The sequence below is a fragment of the Heteronotia binoei genome, chromosome 14 (genome assembly GCF_032191835.1).
Source record: "Heteronotia binoei isolate CCM8104 ecotype False Entrance Well chromosome 14, APGP_CSIRO_Hbin_v1, whole genome shotgun sequence".
NCBI lineage: Eukaryota > Metazoa > Chordata > Lepidosauria > Squamata > Gekkonidae > Heteronotia > Heteronotia binoei.
The window spans coordinates 24,751,513-24,770,499 of record NC_083236.1 but is presented as its reverse complement, the minus strand read 5'-3'; the positions used below and the strand labels follow the sequence as shown (position 1 = coordinate 24,770,499).

At 42.7% G+C, this 18,987-nt stretch overlaps 1 protein-coding gene across 3 annotated transcripts in view; it reads right to left on the bottom strand.

Moving 5' to 3' along the window:
- ANO2 (anoctamin 2) overlaps positions 1-18,987 on the bottom strand; it is a 178,070-nt gene that overhangs the window by 84,696 nt on the left and 74,387 nt on the right. For all 3 annotated transcript variants that reach the window (XR_009556199.1, XM_060254361.1, XM_060254362.1), the window contains exons 10-13: positions 16,042-16,106; positions 11,012-11,146; positions 6,099-6,259; positions 2,643-2,725 (exon numbers count right to left, since the gene is read on the bottom strand). Coding sequence is in view for 2 of the 3 variants with exons in the window: in XM_060254361.1 (XP_060110344.1) it covers positions 2,643-2,725; positions 6,099-6,259; positions 11,012-11,146; positions 16,042-16,106 (444 nt within the window). In the remaining variant the exon portion in view is untranslated. The remainder of the gene's footprint in view (positions 1-2,642; positions 2,726-6,098; positions 6,260-11,011; positions 11,147-16,041; positions 16,107-18,987) is intronic.

Below are 18,987 nucleotides of genomic sequence, written 5' to 3'. Positions count from 1 at the left end.
CAATTAAATTGTGCCTAGGTTGCAGGAAATGAATTGTGACAGCCATCCAGAAAAGCAGCCGTGGTCTAGCCACATTCAGGTTAATAGCACTGAAGTCTGAAAACCTGGCAAACTCCAGACTGTTAGATGCTCCAGTGCTGCCAAGATGCCTCCGTTTTTCATATAAATACATCTTGATGCTTCTATATTGGTACCAGGACCAGAATCATAACAGGTTTCTGGCCATCACACAGACATCTAATTCAAGTATGCTAATTGAACAATAGTAGGTATTCCTAGGGAGAAGGCTCATCAGACCCACTACCTGGCCATCCAGTCTTAATCAAGGACCCACAGGAATTGTGTGCCTATAGCTACAAGAAGAACCTGTGAATTAGTACAGGCATCTATGGGCATCAGGGTGCCTGCTGACTTCCTTCCTGGTACCAGCCAAGTGGTGCTTTCTAGAAAGTGGGTTCAGCCACATGGTGCTTTTGCCCAGCAAGGCCTCTGATTGGACACTGCAGATCTGATTGGTTATGTCAGGGCCTTGCGGGAACTTGCCCAGTTCCACAAGACCTGCAAAACAGCATTATTTCGACTGGCCTTCAGCCAAACTACATAGGTGCCCAACACTACTGAATGTACTGTACTATTTTAGCACCAGAATTGTTTTAAAATTTATTAACATTTTTAAACTATCTTAAATTGTTTTAACTGCTTAATTGATAATTGATTATTGTAATTGCTTGTTTACTGTTTTATTATTTGACGTTAAAATGTTGCTAGCCGCCCTGAGCCTGCCTTGGTGGGGAGGGCGGGATATAAGTACGAAAAATAAATAAATAAAATAAATACATTATGCAGATTTTTTAAAATGCTGCTTTGGCAGTTGCAGTGACCCCAGAACAAGGATCTTCACTGTATGACTAAAGATAAGCTTTTACTATATTCTGCTTTTACTATATTCGGATCTCAGTATTCTTTCCATGTTTGCCATGGGACCTTGTCACTTTGCCAAAGACCCCTTAAAACTGCGTGCGTGGGTCACTGCATAGATCTGAGGATTTTTAAACCTACATGTGGTTTCTACGCCAGCAACTCTGCAACAGTTTCTACAACAGCAAGTGTGAGAAGCGGTGGAAGGAATACACCTTTCTCATATTTATGTTATTTTTTTTCTGTATTTGGGCTCAAATCTGCAGTCATGATTTGTCACGAGCCTGGCCTCCTTAGGGCCCGGGACTGTAAGTAGATTTTGCGAACCAGACCGAAGTGCTCTCCGGAGAACATGTGGGAAAAGGCGGTCCCTCAGGTATGCAGGCCCCTGGTCATATAGGATCTTAAAGGTGAGAACCAACACCTTGAAACGAACCCAGTATGCAATGGGCAACCAGTGCAGCGCTTTCAGCACAGGTTGAATGTGTTCCCGTATAGGAAGGCCCATTAGCAACCTGGCTGCTGCGTTCTGCACTAACTGAAGCTTCCGGGTTCGAGACAAGGGCAGCCCATGTAGAGGGCATTGCAGTAATCCAATCTTGAGGTGACCATGGCATGGATCACATGGAAACTGAAGGTGCTTAAATCTTTGTGGGATTGTGGCCTTTCCATCTAACTCCAAACTCATTTTCAGTGGAATAGTCCCACAGGGGTTACTGAAGTCACACCAGCATCATCATGACATTTGCTTAGGAGAGACAAGGCTGTTTACCTTAGGGCAGTATCAGGAGTAGTTTTGATGAGCTGAAGGAAGTAACCATGTAGGAATATATGTATTTGTGTCTCCGTGTGTGTGAATCCTGTAATGCTGGAAGGGGGCCAGTCCAGCTGCCAGACTCTTATTGAAAACCAAGTCAGCCAAGGTACTATAAAGACCAAGTAACTGCTCCAAATGGAAACTGAGAATTCCCATCTTGAAAACAAAAAGCCAAATCCTAAATTTCATACTCAGGCAGAAGTCTCCTCATTGTTGACGTCAATGGGAAATTTCTGCGACCAAGGAATTGACACAGATATACAATCCGCTATTACGCTCAGCAAGTTACCTTAGGGAATTTAAAAATAACTTGGATATCTGTTTTTCCAACAACTTTTTCATTTGTTCTGTAGTGTGTTCTGTTTGAAGAATTTAAAGGACTTTTCTGCCTAGCTATGGTCACTGATGCTTGAATGCAGCAAAGGCTTGTAAGGGCACTGATTTAAAGAAAATCGCAGCACAGAATTGTACCCTTCTAAGACCACTGCTATCAACAGGCTTAGGATGGTGTAAAGCTGTTTAGGACTGCACCACTAGTCAGACATCCTAGCTTATGGCATAAATAACTGGAGAATGTTATTTTCTGCTCCACTGGAAAGCGAGATGTCATGGGTTGCACCCCAGTTTTGAACGCAGCACAAAATTCCGATTTGAACAATGTGGTCCAAATAACAGGGAAAGGTGCTGGAGCAGCTATATATACAATCTGGCTTCATCTCTTCTTTACAAGCATTTGAAGCCTGCTGCTGAGAGCACACGAAATATCTACGATTGCCTTCAGGCATGGGCCTTTGGCAGGCGGAAAAAAGCAAGAAGTGGAAGACTTTTCTATATCACCTAAAATCTGCTTGTACGTTTCCCACTAATAGCAAATAACATGACCTGAAGTTGTTTCATTTAAACTTACTTCTTCTTCCTCCAAGCCAGTTAAATCCCAGAAATAACTCAGTCTCATCTGCAGACGCTTCCAATTTTCGAGAAACATGGTGGCTTAAGAAAAAGAAAAACCCATTTTGATCACAAGAAACCTTTAGGATGCAAGATACTCAGGTGCGATTATATGCATTGCCAGCACATGAAATATATACATTCTTCTAACGTAAGCCTGTAAAATATCTGAGACAGAGAACGAAGATTGTATACAACAACTTGTTATTGCCCTTGAAGTCTATTCAGAAGCTATAATTGGTCAGATAGGTTTCTGGTATTAACTACATGACACTAGCTTTGTATGAGCTCTGCTGGGTAACAGATTCTGGGTTAAATTCAAGGTACTGTCTCTTGCCTTTAATGCTCTTTAGGACCTGGGATTGGGATACTTCAAAGTGTACCTGCTCCTATATGTACTATTCTACATATTATGATTTACTACTGAAAATGTCTTGGTGGCCCTAATGTCAGACCAAGGGGCCACCTAAGAACTGGTTTTCATAGTTCCCAGATCAGAAGGTGGTATTATGTAATGTGTGAAAATCTCAACCTGTAGTTCTGAAAGGTTTATGTATGGATTATATTTTCATATGATAGCCAATTCTAATTGGTAACTTCAATGTTTATGATGTCATCGAGATACCCAAAGCAACTTTTTCTAAGTTGCTATAATGTGAACTGATCACCAGCTCTTAAAACACCTTTGGAAAGTCATTGAAATCTATTACAAATACAAATATTTACATTATCCACAACAGTTTTCAGTTACATGCAAGGTGAAGCGCTAAGAGTAACAAAGGAGAAGGCTTCTTTCAAGAGCACCAAAAACCAGTGGGAGGAAGTCAGTAAAATGAGGTCTACCAAGATATTTGCAAAATCCACTGTTGTTACTTCAGAAGATACGCACATGCAAACACTTGTATGGCTTGGGTGACCCCATCTTTGTTACATGATGGTGCTTAGTTACCTTGAGTCTCATGGGAGAATGTTGATCAGCTGCTCCCAAGAGAACTCTCGGCCATGCTTGTTAGCAGCACTTATCTTCAAAGCTTGGGTTGTTTCTTTTCCCCACTGGAAGCCAGGTGCAAGACGGCTTGGCTCATCGAGTGTTTGGGATAGCTTGATTAATCATTCTTTGACTAGTATCCAGTATTTAGGGTATAAGATGTGTAGTCTTAGTTATGCATGTGGTCTCAAATTCTGGCAAGCTTTCCTGTACGTGCGAGCACTCAAGACCCAGCTGATGGAAGCTTAGCCTGCATCTTCTATAACTCTGGTGTGCTATTAAAGATCTCCTTGTAAGTAAACCCAGATCTCTCATATCATTTCTTTGGAATTTCTGAGGACATATGGACCCCCTGGCCAGGGTCTCCTAACAATACTACTCGTTGTCTTCATATGCCTCATGCTCATAAAGGCAGCACAAATTTTACAAGCAAGCATGCAAGTTGAGTTGGACAGAACACGCCTGATGCTCTGACTGAATTTAAGCGCCTTCACCAGCTGCCATACTTCGAGTGCTTGGAGAAAGCTAACTCCCTTGAAACCTCTGAAAAAACAAAAAAAATACTACCAAAACCATCTACAGAATTATTGATATATTAATTATATTTTATGAGGAAAATTTTGCCTTTTTTTCTTTAAAAAAATACTAGGGACTTTCTGGATAAGAAAAAAGGAAAGGAAAAAGGAAAAGTCCCCTGTGCAAGCACCAGTCGTTTCCGACTCTGAAGTGACATTGCTTTTACAATGTTTTCACAGCAGACTTTTTACGGGGTGGTTTGCCATTGCCTTCCCCAGTTTCTACATTTCCCCCCTAGTAAGCTGGGCATTCATTTTACCGACCTCGGAAGGTTGGAAGGCGAGTCAACCTCAAGCCGGCTACCTGAAAACCCAGCTTCTGCCAGGGATCAAACTCAGGTTGTGAGCAGAGCTTAGGACTGCAGTACTGCAGCTTTAACACTCTGCTCCACGGGGCTCTTAAGACAAAAGACACACATACAAAATGAATAAAGACAGAGTTTGTCACAAAGTTATGCATATAAAATGAATAAGTATTAAAGTATTGCTAAATAAATAATATAGAATAAAACACATAGTATATAGTCATAATATAAATTTTAAACAGGAAAAGAACCCCGTTTCAGATTACTTGACATTTCCAATTAGGTGCTGGTGGAAAGGGAAAGAGGAATACACTTTGACCACCTAAGCTGAAGATCATAATGGGACCTTCATGGACAAAAACCATGTCGGGCAGGGCTGTAGTAAGGGATGGAGTGAGATTATTTGAAAATGTTGTCTGGAAACAGCCCTGTGTTTGCCCCTGAACAATTCACCACTGAAGTAGGTCTACCAATACAAGCAGCACCACTGACATTTAAAATACCAAAGTTTTCATGAACACAAAACGAGAACATTGAACATTTTTTCAATGAATTTATCAAACTGTCACGTACTGTGAATGAAACACCAAATTCTCCATCAGTGCTTCATCCCACACTGTCTTTTACTAGGATTGAGTACAAAGACCTGTGGTTTGTTTTTCATTCCCTAGCAAGTTCTAATCTTGTGGCAGAGATTAGAAAGAATGTGAGATTTTTACGCAACAAATTTTTATTTTGTCCTTGGAAGACCTCTTACTGATCCAGGATGACATTCTGTCTCATTACCTCACCAAGTTGTACATAGTTATGTAACCCACATATGATATATTCTGTTCTAACAATAAGGGGAAAAGGTAACCAAAATGTATGATAGCACAAAGTTCCAGTGTCTTTTCTCCTTTTAGCCCTTTAATAGTTACCCCCCCCCCCTTTAACTGAGCCATTGCTCAACAGTCAAGGGGGGAGGGGTCAAGCAAGATTCCCCTCAGGTTGGTGCTTTTGTGTCAAGGCAATGAGAAGAAAGGGGGTGAGGAAGGGTGGAGCCAGCAACAAGTAATGTGCGACGATAGGATATGGTCTTTTAGTGTAGTGGTTAAGAGCCAGGTTTGATTCCCCACTCCTCCACATGTACCCAGCTGGGTGACCTTGGGTTAGTCATAGTACTCTCATAGCTGTGAAATTACACACAAAAAACAAGCACAGTCTCAGAAGGAAGTCCTGTTTTAATTATTGTTCTCTGCCTTATTATAGTAAGACCTAACCAAGCTATTTTACTAAAAAGCACAGCCTTACCTTTGATTATAACTTTCCCTCACAAATTGTCAATGGCTTCCCCCGCTTTATCAACTAAAGCTCTAGTTTCTTAATCCACTGATTAAAATGGCAGCTATAAACCACCGCTTCTGCAGCTCTCCATGAATCCTGAGCAAACAGTTTTGCAATTCATATCCTGTAGTCAATATTACCCTGACCATTATTAGCACATTCATCTTCTTTTCACGTCTGGGTTTCGACTAAGACATATAAACATTCAGAAAGAAGCTTACCCCAGAGAGCCATGAAAATAGAGAAGAAGACGGTGGCAGGGTTATCAAATAAGTGGCTGGCCCGTGCTGTCGCACAAGCAGTGCTGAGGTTCCAGTAGTCACATGTCTTGTCGCAGAGAGGGCACATGGTGAAGGCATTATGTTGGTCACACATCTCCTTGCTACATAAAGCAAAATCCAACAGGTCAGGATCAGGAAGACAGATATAATCTACTGCAGAAACTGCCGCCTCAATCTTCATTTTTATTTTTTTCCAAAATTCCGAAACTGCCCTTGGGCTCAACAATGTTGGGGACCCCTCACCAAAGGTGGTAGCTGGTGAGGGGAATATTTAATTTATCTATTCAAAAATGTCTGCGCTGTATCTCCATGAAACTTGTTCAAGGTGGCTTACAAGTTAAACCAGAGATGGCCAAACTGTGGCTCGGGAGTCACATGTGGCTCTTTCACACATATTATGTGGCTCTTAAAACCCCATCAACCAGCTCGGAGAAGACATTTGTCGCTTTAAATCACTTCCCCAAGTCAAGCCAGCCAGTGGCTTGAAAACATATTTAAAGTTAAAGTTCCTTTCTTCCACCTCCACCTCCCCCATCTATTTGCCTTCCTGCCTTCCTTCCTATCTTGCAGCCCCCAAACATCTGACATTTATGTCTTGCGGTTCTCAGACATCTGACGTTTATTCTAGTGGCTCTTATGTTAACTAAGTTTGGCCACCCCAGAGTTAAACAGTATACATTTTTACTGTTGCTGTCTGAATGCCTTGAGGCGACTCATAAGGGGAAGAGCTGTGTGATCACACCAAGCCGTTTCCGGCAAGGTCGGGGATTTTTTCCCCCCTCACCCCTCTCCGAGGTGCGCTTCTCCACTTCTCCAATTGAGCGCGCACACAGGGGCCTTTTTTAAAGAGGCAACCCTTTCCGCAGCAAGTCCGTGGTTGAGCCAGGCTAGCAGTGTGAATGGGCAACCACTGACTGCTGCCAGGATCCTGCCACTTCAGCAGCAGCTGTCCGATTGCCCAGAAACGGTTCAAACTTTAGCAGATTTTTTCTGAACGGGATAAAATCATGTCAATCTCACAGTGTGAAACCAGCCTACCAAGGAAGTCCAGAGTTGCTACACGGAGGCAGGCAATGGCAAACCACCTCTAATAATTTCTTGCCATGAGAACCCTATGGTGCAGGTGTCAAATTTATGGCCTGGGGGATGGAACTGGGCCGGCCCATTCAGGGCTCTTTTCTGGCCCGTGAGCAACTGGTACAAGGGAGGGAAGACAGGAGGATGCTTGGGGGGGGGGGAGCAGGCACACTTGGTAAGGTGTGTATAGTTGAAACTGCCAAGAAATAGAAAGGAAATGGCTAGGGGGTGGGGCTAAGAGGCTGAGGTAAAATAGCGTGGGTGGAATGGTAGTGAAGGTGGAGAAAGAAGAGGCATGGCGTGTTTCCCCCTCCCACCTCCACCAACTGTAGCTCAGAAAGGATTGGTGAACCTGCTACATGAGAGTGGAGCCGAGCAGCTGGCACTGCCACCACTGCACCAAATAGCAACTGTGAAGAGTGTTGGTGAGAGTGGATGCACAGAGTGGCAGTTTGCTGACAAAGGGATGTGACTGGCAATGGAGAGAGAAGGAGAAAGGCTTGCATGTAGGTTGGGAAGCAACTCGGCTGTCTTGTGTTTACATTATCTTGGGCTGCAATAAATGTAAATAAAAAAACCTTGGTAGTTTTGTACTCTAGACCTTCTCTAACTCTCTTGTGCTTAAGTTCTTCATTGTTAAATTTAGAATAAATTAAAGCATGTTCTAGTGCAGGGGTGTCAAACATGACGTTTGGGGGCCGAATCAGACCCCCAGGGGCCTCCTATCAGGCCCCCGAGCAATTGGCTGTCATCTGCTTCCTTCTCCCTCTCTCTTGCTTCCTTCTGCATAACAGCTTGCTTTGCTACAGAGCAAAACCTCTGTTTTCTCCATTGGCTGAGGCTCCTCCCTTGAGGAGGAAGGGGGAGAGGAATAGCTTGCTTTGCCAGGCTCTCTCAATTGCACAGCAGAGATACTGCCTGTGTCATTTATAAAGTTTATATCTCTGATATTCTGAACTATGGCACGCATGGCTCAGCCCAGCAAAGCAACACATATCAGATCTGGCCCTTGTAACAAATGAGTTTGACACCTCTGCCCTGCAGGGTCACCATAACTCAATTGTGTCTAGATGGAAAACATATATTCATGTATGCAGGCCTCAGATTCAGTGGGAGCTCACAGGAGCACAGCTCCTGAACCTTTCTGAGAGTTCCACCTCCTTGTCAGAGCCAGTTTGGTGTAGTAGTTAAGTGTGCGGACTCTTATCTGGGAGAACCGGGTTTGATTCCCCACTCCTCCACTTGCACCTGCTGGAATGGCCTTGGGTCAGCCATAGCTCTGGCAGAGGTTGTCCTTGAAAGGGCAGCTGTTGTGAGAGCCCTCTCCAGCCCCACCCACCTCACAGGGTGTTTGTGTGGGGGAGGAAGATAAAGGAGATTGTGAGCCGCTCTGAGTAAACTATTAGAGGCCCGGCAAAGTAGTGATCCCCTGGGCAGGGTGGTTGATTATATTCCGCCCTAATATCAAATTAAATCCGACCCTGTAGTTGGGGAGTTTTTTAACCGCTTCTTAGAGGAGCATGAGAATGGTGATTGGAGCCTCTTTGAGTGGAGGGTGAAATATAAATCCAATGTCTTCTTCTTCTTCTTGTCCATTGAATAGTATGTGCAGCTGCATAACAATCCCTGGATGAGCTCCACCACCTATTTTTCTACAAAATGACCCCTGCATATATGTATGATCTAGTTATTGAGTGGAAGAACAAAGTCCCTAGAAATCTAAAGAGCAGCAAAGAATGAGCTGTTCGAATGGAAAAAGCAGTGGATGGGAGAGGTGTACTTAGAATTACTCCTGCCCAACCCTACTTTCCCCCAAATGTGATTTTAATACAATTTAGGGTTTAAAAAAAAAAAGACAGGGAAGTAGAGCATAGAAGAAAATCACAGGTAGTTAAGCACCTGCACTGTTTATGGTTTCTCCCTTCCAAATTGTACATTTCCCTTCTCCCTTCCATTTTTTTCACATTTTATTAGATTTCGAAGTTCTCTGAGCTTGTATTTTGACTTTTACGGTATAAAGGGCATCTACTCTCTAGTATCTCCAAACTCTATTTCAATAAGGGAGCATATTTTTTAAAAAATGTTTTCTTTATGGAGCATGGTTGATGTCTTAATGACCACAAAAGCCGTTTTTTACAGATATTACAGTAGCATTTAAAAATAATACATAATGATATTATTTGTATGTTTAAAAAGGCAGCAGAGGGTGCTACAGATACAACTTTTGTCATAAATCCCACCGCTTAAGATATTGGCAGAGAGTATTTTCTCACACAGAAGCATTAAACATTTGTATTAAAACTTAGGACTTTTATTCGTGCCTCTGAAGAGTTAGTTGTAATTCATCTTTCTATATGAAGTCATGATTTCAAAACATGAATTGCTTGCTTCTTAGAGGTGGGAATGTCCCCGGGAAGCTGTGCAGTTCCTAATATAATATACATGTTTCCTTACGTGTAGGAACAAAGAATGCTAATTATCTACAGAAGTTATTATTAATTACTAGAATGCCTGAATACCTAGACTAAGTTGGATCCAAAGGTTCAGCTTCACTAAAAATAGAGCTTTCTTCCAGGGCAAGGAACTTTCCTCAGGTGGAATAGTCCTACTGCAATACAAGAAAGGCTCTCTGCAGAGAGAAAAGAGTCTTGCATTAGAGGACTTGAAGGCCTCTTCCCCAATGCCATTTTCCTGACTGGAGGCAGCCCAAGTATGGTTGCTAACCTCCAGGTGGGGCCAGGGGATCTCCCAGAATTACAACTGATTTCTGGAGCATGGGTTCTCTTATGGATTAAAAACTAGTTAAATGACAGAAAACAAAGAGTAGGAATTAATGGACAGTTCTCATAATGGAGGGATGTAAGCAGTGGGGTCCCACAAGGATCAGTAGTGGAGACTGTACCATTTAATTTATTCATAATCAATATGGGAAAAGTAGTGTAGTGGCCAAGTTTGCAGATGACACCAAATTATTCAGGATGATGAAAACCGAGGCTGATGGTTAAGAGCTCCAAGAGGACCTCCACAAACTGGATGCATAGGCAACAATGTCACCAGTGAAGTTCAGCGTTGGTAAGTGGAAGGACAAAAAATCTCAACTTCAAGTATAGGCTAATGGAGTCTGAATTTGCTGAGATTGAGAGGGAAAAAGATCTTGGGGTTGTAGTGCACAGCTCAATGAAAGTGTCAACCCAGCGTGCTGCAGCAGAAGTCTCAATTTGAATTGGGGTTGCATACACCAGGGAATTAAGTTCCACACATGGAATTCCCAGGCCATGTCTGTTGTCAGGCTGGGTGGGGGCAAAAGTGTGAACTGGCCCTCAGTCATGCCATGCCTTTTCCCCCTTGCTCATCAAAAAGCTCCTGTCCCCTTCTTACATCAGTCTGCTATTCCACATTATTGCAGACTCCATGGCTGCCTTCAGGGTAGGGAAAGAGAAGGAAACAATGGAGAGCAACTTCACATGCTTAAGTGTCCTGCATTGCTTGGCCCATATAGTCAAGTGGCATGTGGGAAAAGGGCTAGAAGGGAAAAGTAGAGAAGGAAGCAGTGCAAGAACAAAAGAAAATGTTTCAACAGGAAGGAACCAGGCAAAGCATCCCAAAAGCAGGGAGCAGCAAAGATATAGTTGGAAGATGAAACGGAAGAGGACCAGAGGACTATCTCTGTGGCTGTTCTGCTCTAACTAAAACACATATTCTAACTGTAATGTTATCCATTCCATAAAGAGATCCCAATTGGTACACAGGAAGTCACACCCCACACACAATCTTACCTGGGAACATCACTTTCAATGGTCATACATCCATACAGGAAGACTATGATCCCAACTAGGGAAGATGGAATAAGGAACTCTGTGTATAAGCCCAACCAGGCAAAATACATTCCAATTTTTTCTCCAAAATACTTTCTAAAAAAAAAAGAGAACATAAAAGTTCAACAGATAAGTGCCGGCCAAAATATGTCTGTTTATGTATAAATGAACCACTGCGGTAATTTCTATCTTATCCTACCTTCTTCTATGTATGTTTATATAAAATTATACAGAGAGAGAGAGATAGAGAAGTGCAAGTATTTCTCCATTAGAGTTTCTTCAGTCAATAGCAAGCATTTTACAAATAACATCACAAAGAATTAATAGTTTTATTCATCTTATTAGTGAAACCATTTTCTGGCATGCACCTATGATTGAGGACTGAAAAGACAGTAAGTTTCAAAGACAAACAAGTACAATTTGATCCTGTTGACCACTCACCCCTTCCTGTTAAGCTACACACATACACCAAACATGGATGTGCCCATTATCTGAAACAATCTGCATATCTTCCTCTTGATCCAGTATGGTCTACCTTTCATCCACTCAACCTGATCATGTTGTTACTACAAAGGGCAGTATCCCAGCCTCTGATATTTGAGTTCAATGGCCTAGGAAGTCACGATGACAGTGACCAATTTCTATATATTACCAGAGGGACATGGAACCTAGAACACGGGCAAGGAGCCTTTTGCTGTGTTTTCACAATACATGGCTTGGATGGTAATCTGGAACAGCAGAAGCCTCTGAAGTGAAGAGGCAAGAAAAGGGTCACCTGAAGCACTTCCAAAACTGCAGCTGTTTTATTTTATGCTACCAGCCACTAAGAATTATAGAAATAGGTATGGAGGGAGCAGAATCTGCCTGAATCCATGATCTGTCACCAAGTGCTCCTATGTAGGACTGCACTCAAAAGTGAAGGACAGGAAAAATCTGCTTTCTGCTCTAATCATTTTCCAGCTGCACAACCCTCAGTTTCTACTCTGCCACGTTATCTTCATCCGTCTTTCTTTTAAAGGCTAAAAGCCTCTCTTCTGCCTACCTTCTGGGGTTGTCAGATTCCTCCTGGGCCTATAGTGCATGTGAGAATTTGAATTGCCTAAAGGAACTCTTTCTTTTGTATGTCTGAAATCTGGATCCTTCAAGTGAGAGCCTCAGTCCCTCAGAATTTTGTCATAGTTGGTTGAGGGAAAAGTTAGAACCCCAAATATTTCATGCTTTAAATTGTCTATAAAACAGGGAGACTTTTGCCTATATGCCTGAATTTTTAGATGCAGGATCCTACAGGTGAGGGGTACGATCTCTGCTATTTTCATCCAACTTGAAAGAAAAATTTTAAGAGTTATAGTCCGAAGTATGCATTGTGTTGAATCCAGTGCAAATGAATAATGAATAAAACAAAGAAAAAGGACATCTGTAATAACAAACAAATTAAACAGAAAAACAAATATGATTTTTTTTCCCTGTATGCCTCTAGAGCAGTTTGCCAGGAGAACGGATTGGGACAAAATCCAAGAAAAAGTATTTAATAAGTTTGAGCTACCTGGAATGAGAGTATGGAATTATGATGTGTGACGTTCACTGGAAAGAATTTCATATGCCTTTAGGAGAAAGGTTAAAACAAACAAGAGACACCTAACGCTGCTGAGTCACCAAGCTGAAAAGCCTATTCAGTTTGTTCGTACCCATATCCTGTCCTATCAAACAACTTCCATGTTCACCCAGCCATGAGTCATAGAATGTGCAGATAATTATCTGTGTTACACAACAGCGTTCTGAACATTCTAAGTCATCGCTGTGGTGAGGCCTGGCAAAGAGAGAACATACAACACTCTCCCCCTCAAGTGCTGCTTTAGTATAAGGCAAGACAACTGCATCATAACTTCATTCCTTGCTGGTCTTTTGACTGTAATAAACTTGATTGATTAATTGATTGATTGATTACTTCATCCAGGTGCCATCCTGGGACCAAGCTCATCCATAGTACAGGAGCTGTTAAAATAGTCAAACTTCCTACCTTCTTTACGTACTGTTGCCAGTAAAGTGGCCTCCTGTTCATCTGCCATGGAAGACCTGTTCATTGCAGAAGGGTCTGTGGAACGTCCTAGATTGCATTCTCGGTTTATACAAGGTGCTGCCCTGGCCTGGCTTGGTCTCAGTGTTGCCCAGAGATTGGACTATGGAACGCACCCACCCACTAAACTGCAGCGGTGCTTATCGGGAGTATGTGTATGCAAAAACTTTCCTGCTCACCCCTCTGTAAGCGTTGAAGCAGCCATTAGTTGTCCTTCATCATACTGCCTGAAGACTATGAGTTTAGACAATCAAATATTAATTCATAAATAAATGATAAAATAATTAATTCCTGCAGTTATCTGAACCAGTGATTTCCAGATAGGGTTGCCAAATCTGGGTTGGGGAATTCCTAGCGATTTCCTACCCCCTCTCCCCGCTAGTGACTAATAGTGAGCTTGGGGAAGGTGGGGTTTGGGGAAGAGAGGGAGTTCCGGAGGGAAGCAATGCCTAGACTTCACCTTCTAAAGCTGCCATTTTCTCCAGGGGAACTGATGTCTGTAGTACAGAGGTCAGGCCCCACATGAAAGCTGGCAACTCTGTTTCCAGACTGTATGATGGGGACAATTAGCGGCTACTTCAAAACTTATTGGGAGGGATGGCAGGAAAGCTAAGAACATAAGAACATAAGAGAAGCCATGTTGGATCAGGCCAACGGCCCATCAAGTCCAACACTCTGTGTCACACAGTGGCAAAAAATTTTATATACACACATACACTGTGGCTAATAGCCATTGATGGACCTGTGCTCCATATTTTTATCTAAACCCCTCTTGAAGGTGGCCATACTTGTGGCCGCCACCACCTCCTGTGGCAGTGAATTCCACATGCCAATCACCCTTTGGGTGAAGAAGTACTTCCTTTTATCCGTTTTAACCTATTTTGATAACCTATTTTAAGCTATTTTGATAATCATACAGGGCCTTAATGAGGTTACTTATATCATATTCCATTTATGTCTCTTATTCAAGTGTTTTATATAAATTGATTGAGTGAGCTGGTTCTTGACCGTAACAATAAATCTGAACTTTGAAAGTGAAGGAAATAACATATTCCACAGTAGATCAAATTGATAAGATAGGATAACAATGTTAAGAAAGAGAATATTATAAAATATGTATAAAAGTTTTAATAGGACGCTATATTGGACCTTCACAATATAGAGAGCCAGTTTGGTGTAGTGGTTAAGTGTGTGGACTCTTATCTGGGAGAACCGGGTTTGATTCCCCACTCCTCCATTTGCACCTGCTGGAATGGCCTTGGGTCAGCCATAGCTCTGGCAGAGGTTGTCCTTGAAAGGGCAGCTGCTGGGAGAGCCCTCTCCAGCCCCACCCACCTCACAGGGTGTCTGCTGTGGGGAGGAAGGTAGAGGAGATTGTGAGTTGCTCTGAGACTCTTCGGAGTGGAGGGGGGGGGGATATAAATCCAATATCTTCTTCTTCTTCTATATTACATTATACATCTATTATCATACGCGCACATATACATATACTTTCATTATGCTAATATGTCATGTCATATATTGGCTAAACTATTCTTCTTACATATTTGTACACTGAATAAGAAACATTCAGCATTCGTATTAGCAAAACTGCCCATATATTGTATACTTATTTAATATGTTTCTGCCCTTTATTCCCTTCTGTATTCTTACTGAAAATTCAAAATAAAAATTTAGGATAATCATATGGCAGGGGCTGATTTAAATATGATGAAGATTATCCAAAAAGCTGACAGCAGGTTACATGCTCTGCAGAGATGGTGTCACGTTTCAAAGGCTCCTTCCCCATGACTGGCTCCTTTTTTTTGTATGTGTGCATATGTGTGCATATGTTTGCATATGCATGCATGCCTGGAAGTCATGGTGACTTCTGGCAAACCCTACTGGGGCATGGAGGATGTTCAGAGAAATGGCTTGGTAACAGCTGCCTCTGCCTCCCGGACCTGGCATTCCTTGGAGGTCTCCCATCCAAGTACTTGCCAAGGTCAGCCTTGGTCAGCTTCTGAGATCTGATGAGATTTGGCTTACCTGGGCCATGACTGGTTCGTTTTGCATGTGGCTTCTGGTAGCCAAGGTAGGTATCGATTTTCACTTTAACATCACTTTAATACAATGATATGGAGTTCACCCTTCGTAGTAGCAATTTCCTCTAGAATAACTGATCTAATTCTGAGAGAACTCTAGGCCTCACTTGAAGGCTGGGACTCCACTGTAAGCACCTGTCCTGAAGGTCAAACATTGGATGAACACAACTTGTTGGACCAGTAAACTTAGACAACATGAACCAATACACTGGGGGGGCCTACACCTTGAGGAGCCCTGGGATAGTTTGCCCCATTTTCTCTTTCCCCACACTGCACAGATGCCATTCGGTGGCATCAACACCCTGGCATGAAAAGCTTAATGTTCTCTCCTACAGCCTCAGGGCATTGAGAATTAAAGCTTTACCCACAAATCTCCTTCTTCAAGCACCTTGCAACTGAACAATTTGCCAGCCCACAGAACCACCCACTACTTAACTTCTTTTAATTGTTTGTGGTGTTGGACTGACTAATGTGCATCATAGTGGTCTGAGTGGTGGGTGAAAAATGGTTTCAGGAAGAGGAAACCCAAAGCAACCCTGTGACACCTCTGCAAGCACAGGAATGCAGATGCAATCTCTTCATTAGTCACAAGAGTTTGGGTCCCCACCCCCTAATGCGATGCAAATATAGGCCCACAAGCCCTATTAAGGCATATTGCCTCAACTCGAATGAAATGCTTAGTTCTTATGCTGAAAGTCTGTGATTTTATACAATGTAAAAAAAAAAATCACCTTTCTCTGTTATCTAAGACCAATGTCTTCATATGGTGCAAATCAAATGCAACTTTGCCAGCTTTACACAAACCAAACGTCTCATTACGGGAAGTTTATTACCTTACAAGATCAATCGGCTGAAACTTGTAAAACGCTCCATATCGTGCCCACTCGCGATACAGCAGCTGAAGGAGGGGGAAAGCAGATAATCTGTGATGTATTGCATCTAAATTATTTTAAAAACCGCTAGAAGATGTGACCTCAGCCCTGGAATTTGTGAAAGAATAATCAAATGATACAACTGAACATATGAAGAATTCCTCTCCTATAAATTACAGCCCATCACATACCCCTGGGATTTAAAAAGCAAGGATTCTGGATAAAACAGTGAAAATTTTAGAAAAAAACAAAGCCCGGCACTTTTTCTGTAAAAAAAAAAAAAACAGCCCAAAATGGATCAGTGAATGCTGTACTTGGTTGCATGTGGGCAGCAGTTTGTAGCAGTAGAAGAAAAAAATGAGTCCAGTAGAACCTTAAAGACCAGCAACATTTCCCAGGGTCTACGGTTTGGTGAGTCAAAGCTCACTTTGTCAGATCTGAAGTTGTACGCTGTACATTTCTGGACAAAAGCAGCCCATTAACCTAAGTATCTTTCTGACATGCTTAAAGATATTTAAATATACACTAGAATAGGGGTGTCGAACTCATTTGTTATGAGGGCCAGACATAAATGAGACTTTGTTGGGTCGGGACATGTTGGGCTGGGCCGGGCCATATTGAGTTGGGCCAAGCCATGCCACACTGGGCCATGTGTGTACCTATTTAAGATTAGGTAGCAGAGATATACATTTTACAAAGAACACAGATAACCCAAATATATATTTTAAAAAACTTAAAACATTCGTAAAATGTTAGCACTCATTGGTTTTAAAGATGCTTTCTTTGTATTTCTCCCATGGGATCCAGGGAACTGAGCAAAGGAAGCTCTGTCTCTTTCCTTCCTTCCCAAGGGACTGGGGGGGGAGCCTCAGCCAATAGAAGAGAGGCTTGGCTCAGTAGCTCTGCTGTGCAATTGAGAGAGCCTGGCAAAACAAACTATTCCTCCCCCCCTTCCTCCCCAAGGGAAGAGCCTCAGCCAATGGAGAAAATACAGGTTTTGCTCTGTAGCAAAGCAAGCTGTTATGCAGAAGGAAGCAAGAGAGAGGGAGAAGGAAGCAGATGACAGCCAATTGCCCGGGGGCCTGATAGGAGCCCTCTGGGGGCCTGATTTGGCCCCTGAACTTCATGTTTGACACCCCTGCACTAGAACATGCTTTATTCATATGAACATATGAAGCTGCCTTATACTGAATCAGACCATTGGTCTATCAAAGTCAGTACTGTCTACTCAGACTGGCAGCGGCTCTCCAGGGTCTCAGGCTAAGGTTTTTCATGCCTACTTGCCTGGACCCTTTTCAGTTGGAGATGCCGGGGATTGAACCTGGGACCTTCTGCTTACCAAGCAGATGCTCTGCCACTGAGCCACCGTCCCTCCCCAATTTATTCTAAATTAAACAATGAAGAACTTAAGCACAAAAGAGAGTTAGAGAAGGTCTAGAGTACAAAACTACTAAGTTTTTTTTAAGTCCATTTATTGCAGTCCAAGATAATGGAAACTGGGAGGCACAGCCTGTTCTGTCAGCTGCATGAAGCCTTATTTTAAGTTCATGCATAAAGGAATGAAGATACTGAGGGCAAAGGGCCTAGAAACCCTAGAGATGTATGCTACATTTCTGTGTAATATCGGGTGTATTACTGTCCACACCTGGCATAAAGTTAGATCAAGGTGGGTGGCCTGAAACAATGGAACAAAGTTAAGAGTCCGCTGGCACTTTTAAGACCAACAAAGTTTAAAGTCTGATGAAGTGTGCTTGCACACGAAAGCACACACCTTGAATTAAACTTTGTTGGTCTTAAAGATGCCAATGGACTCTAATTTTGTCCATTCCTTGGACAGTGACTCTATTAAACACTACCATACCATCCACACACAAAAAAAATAGTTGAGGGAGAATCTAGGATGAATCTTCCAAGTCTTAAACTCCACATACAAATTTGACAAAAATCTTTATATTGGGAGTGCCTGGCTAGCTCCATGCAGAAAGTAACCGCCCTTTTTAGAGCTTTACGTACACTATTCAACTCGCTTTGCAAGTTTATCACCTGTTAGGAGTGGTCCCCTCCAATTCTTTTGACTGGATCTTGATTTAATCTTTCATTGTATAAGTAATGCAGTGTCACTAATAAGTTGGGCCTTCAGGGCTCACTTCATAATACCTTCCCCGAATCTTCTTTTCTTGGTGTTATTATTCAATTCATTTTTGTCCATCTCCTTCCTACAAGGAATTCAGAAGGCGTACACTGTTCTCTCCTTCGTAGGGTTACCAGGTTTGACTCAGGAAATATCTGGGGACTTTGGGGATGGAGCCAGCAGACATTGGGGGTGGAGCCAGGAGAAAGGTTGTGACAAGCACCATGGAACTCCAAAGACAGTTCTGGCCATCATATCTATGGGGACCATGTGCCTGCCTTCCCTTCATTGGAAATAATGGGGGATGGGGGCATCTTCTTTTGCGGCTCATAGAATTGAACCCCCTGGTCCAACCTTTTTTGAAACTTGGGAAGGTTTTTGAGAACGGGCACCAGATGCTATACTGAAAATGCCTCTACCTCAAAAAACAGCCCCCCATAGCCCCAGATAACCACAGATTGCCACACAGGACATCCAGGCCTCCCCCCATACCCAGATGTATCTTGCAGTTCCTGCCTTAGCCTCTGCCGGAAGGCACCAACTTCTCCTAAGCATTCTTAACATGTCAGCTTTGTAAGACAGTAAATAAAAGGTAGTACTTAGAGAAACGAAGACCGTTTTCGCACACAGCTTACCTCGCAGTCACAATCCTGTTCCCTCCGCAGCATCTGTCGGATTTCCCACCATCTGCGCTGGAGTTACAGGAAGTGCCGCGGCTTCTGAGTAGCAAACGTAAACTGGGTTTTAGCGGTTTACGTTTGCTACGCAAAAGCTGC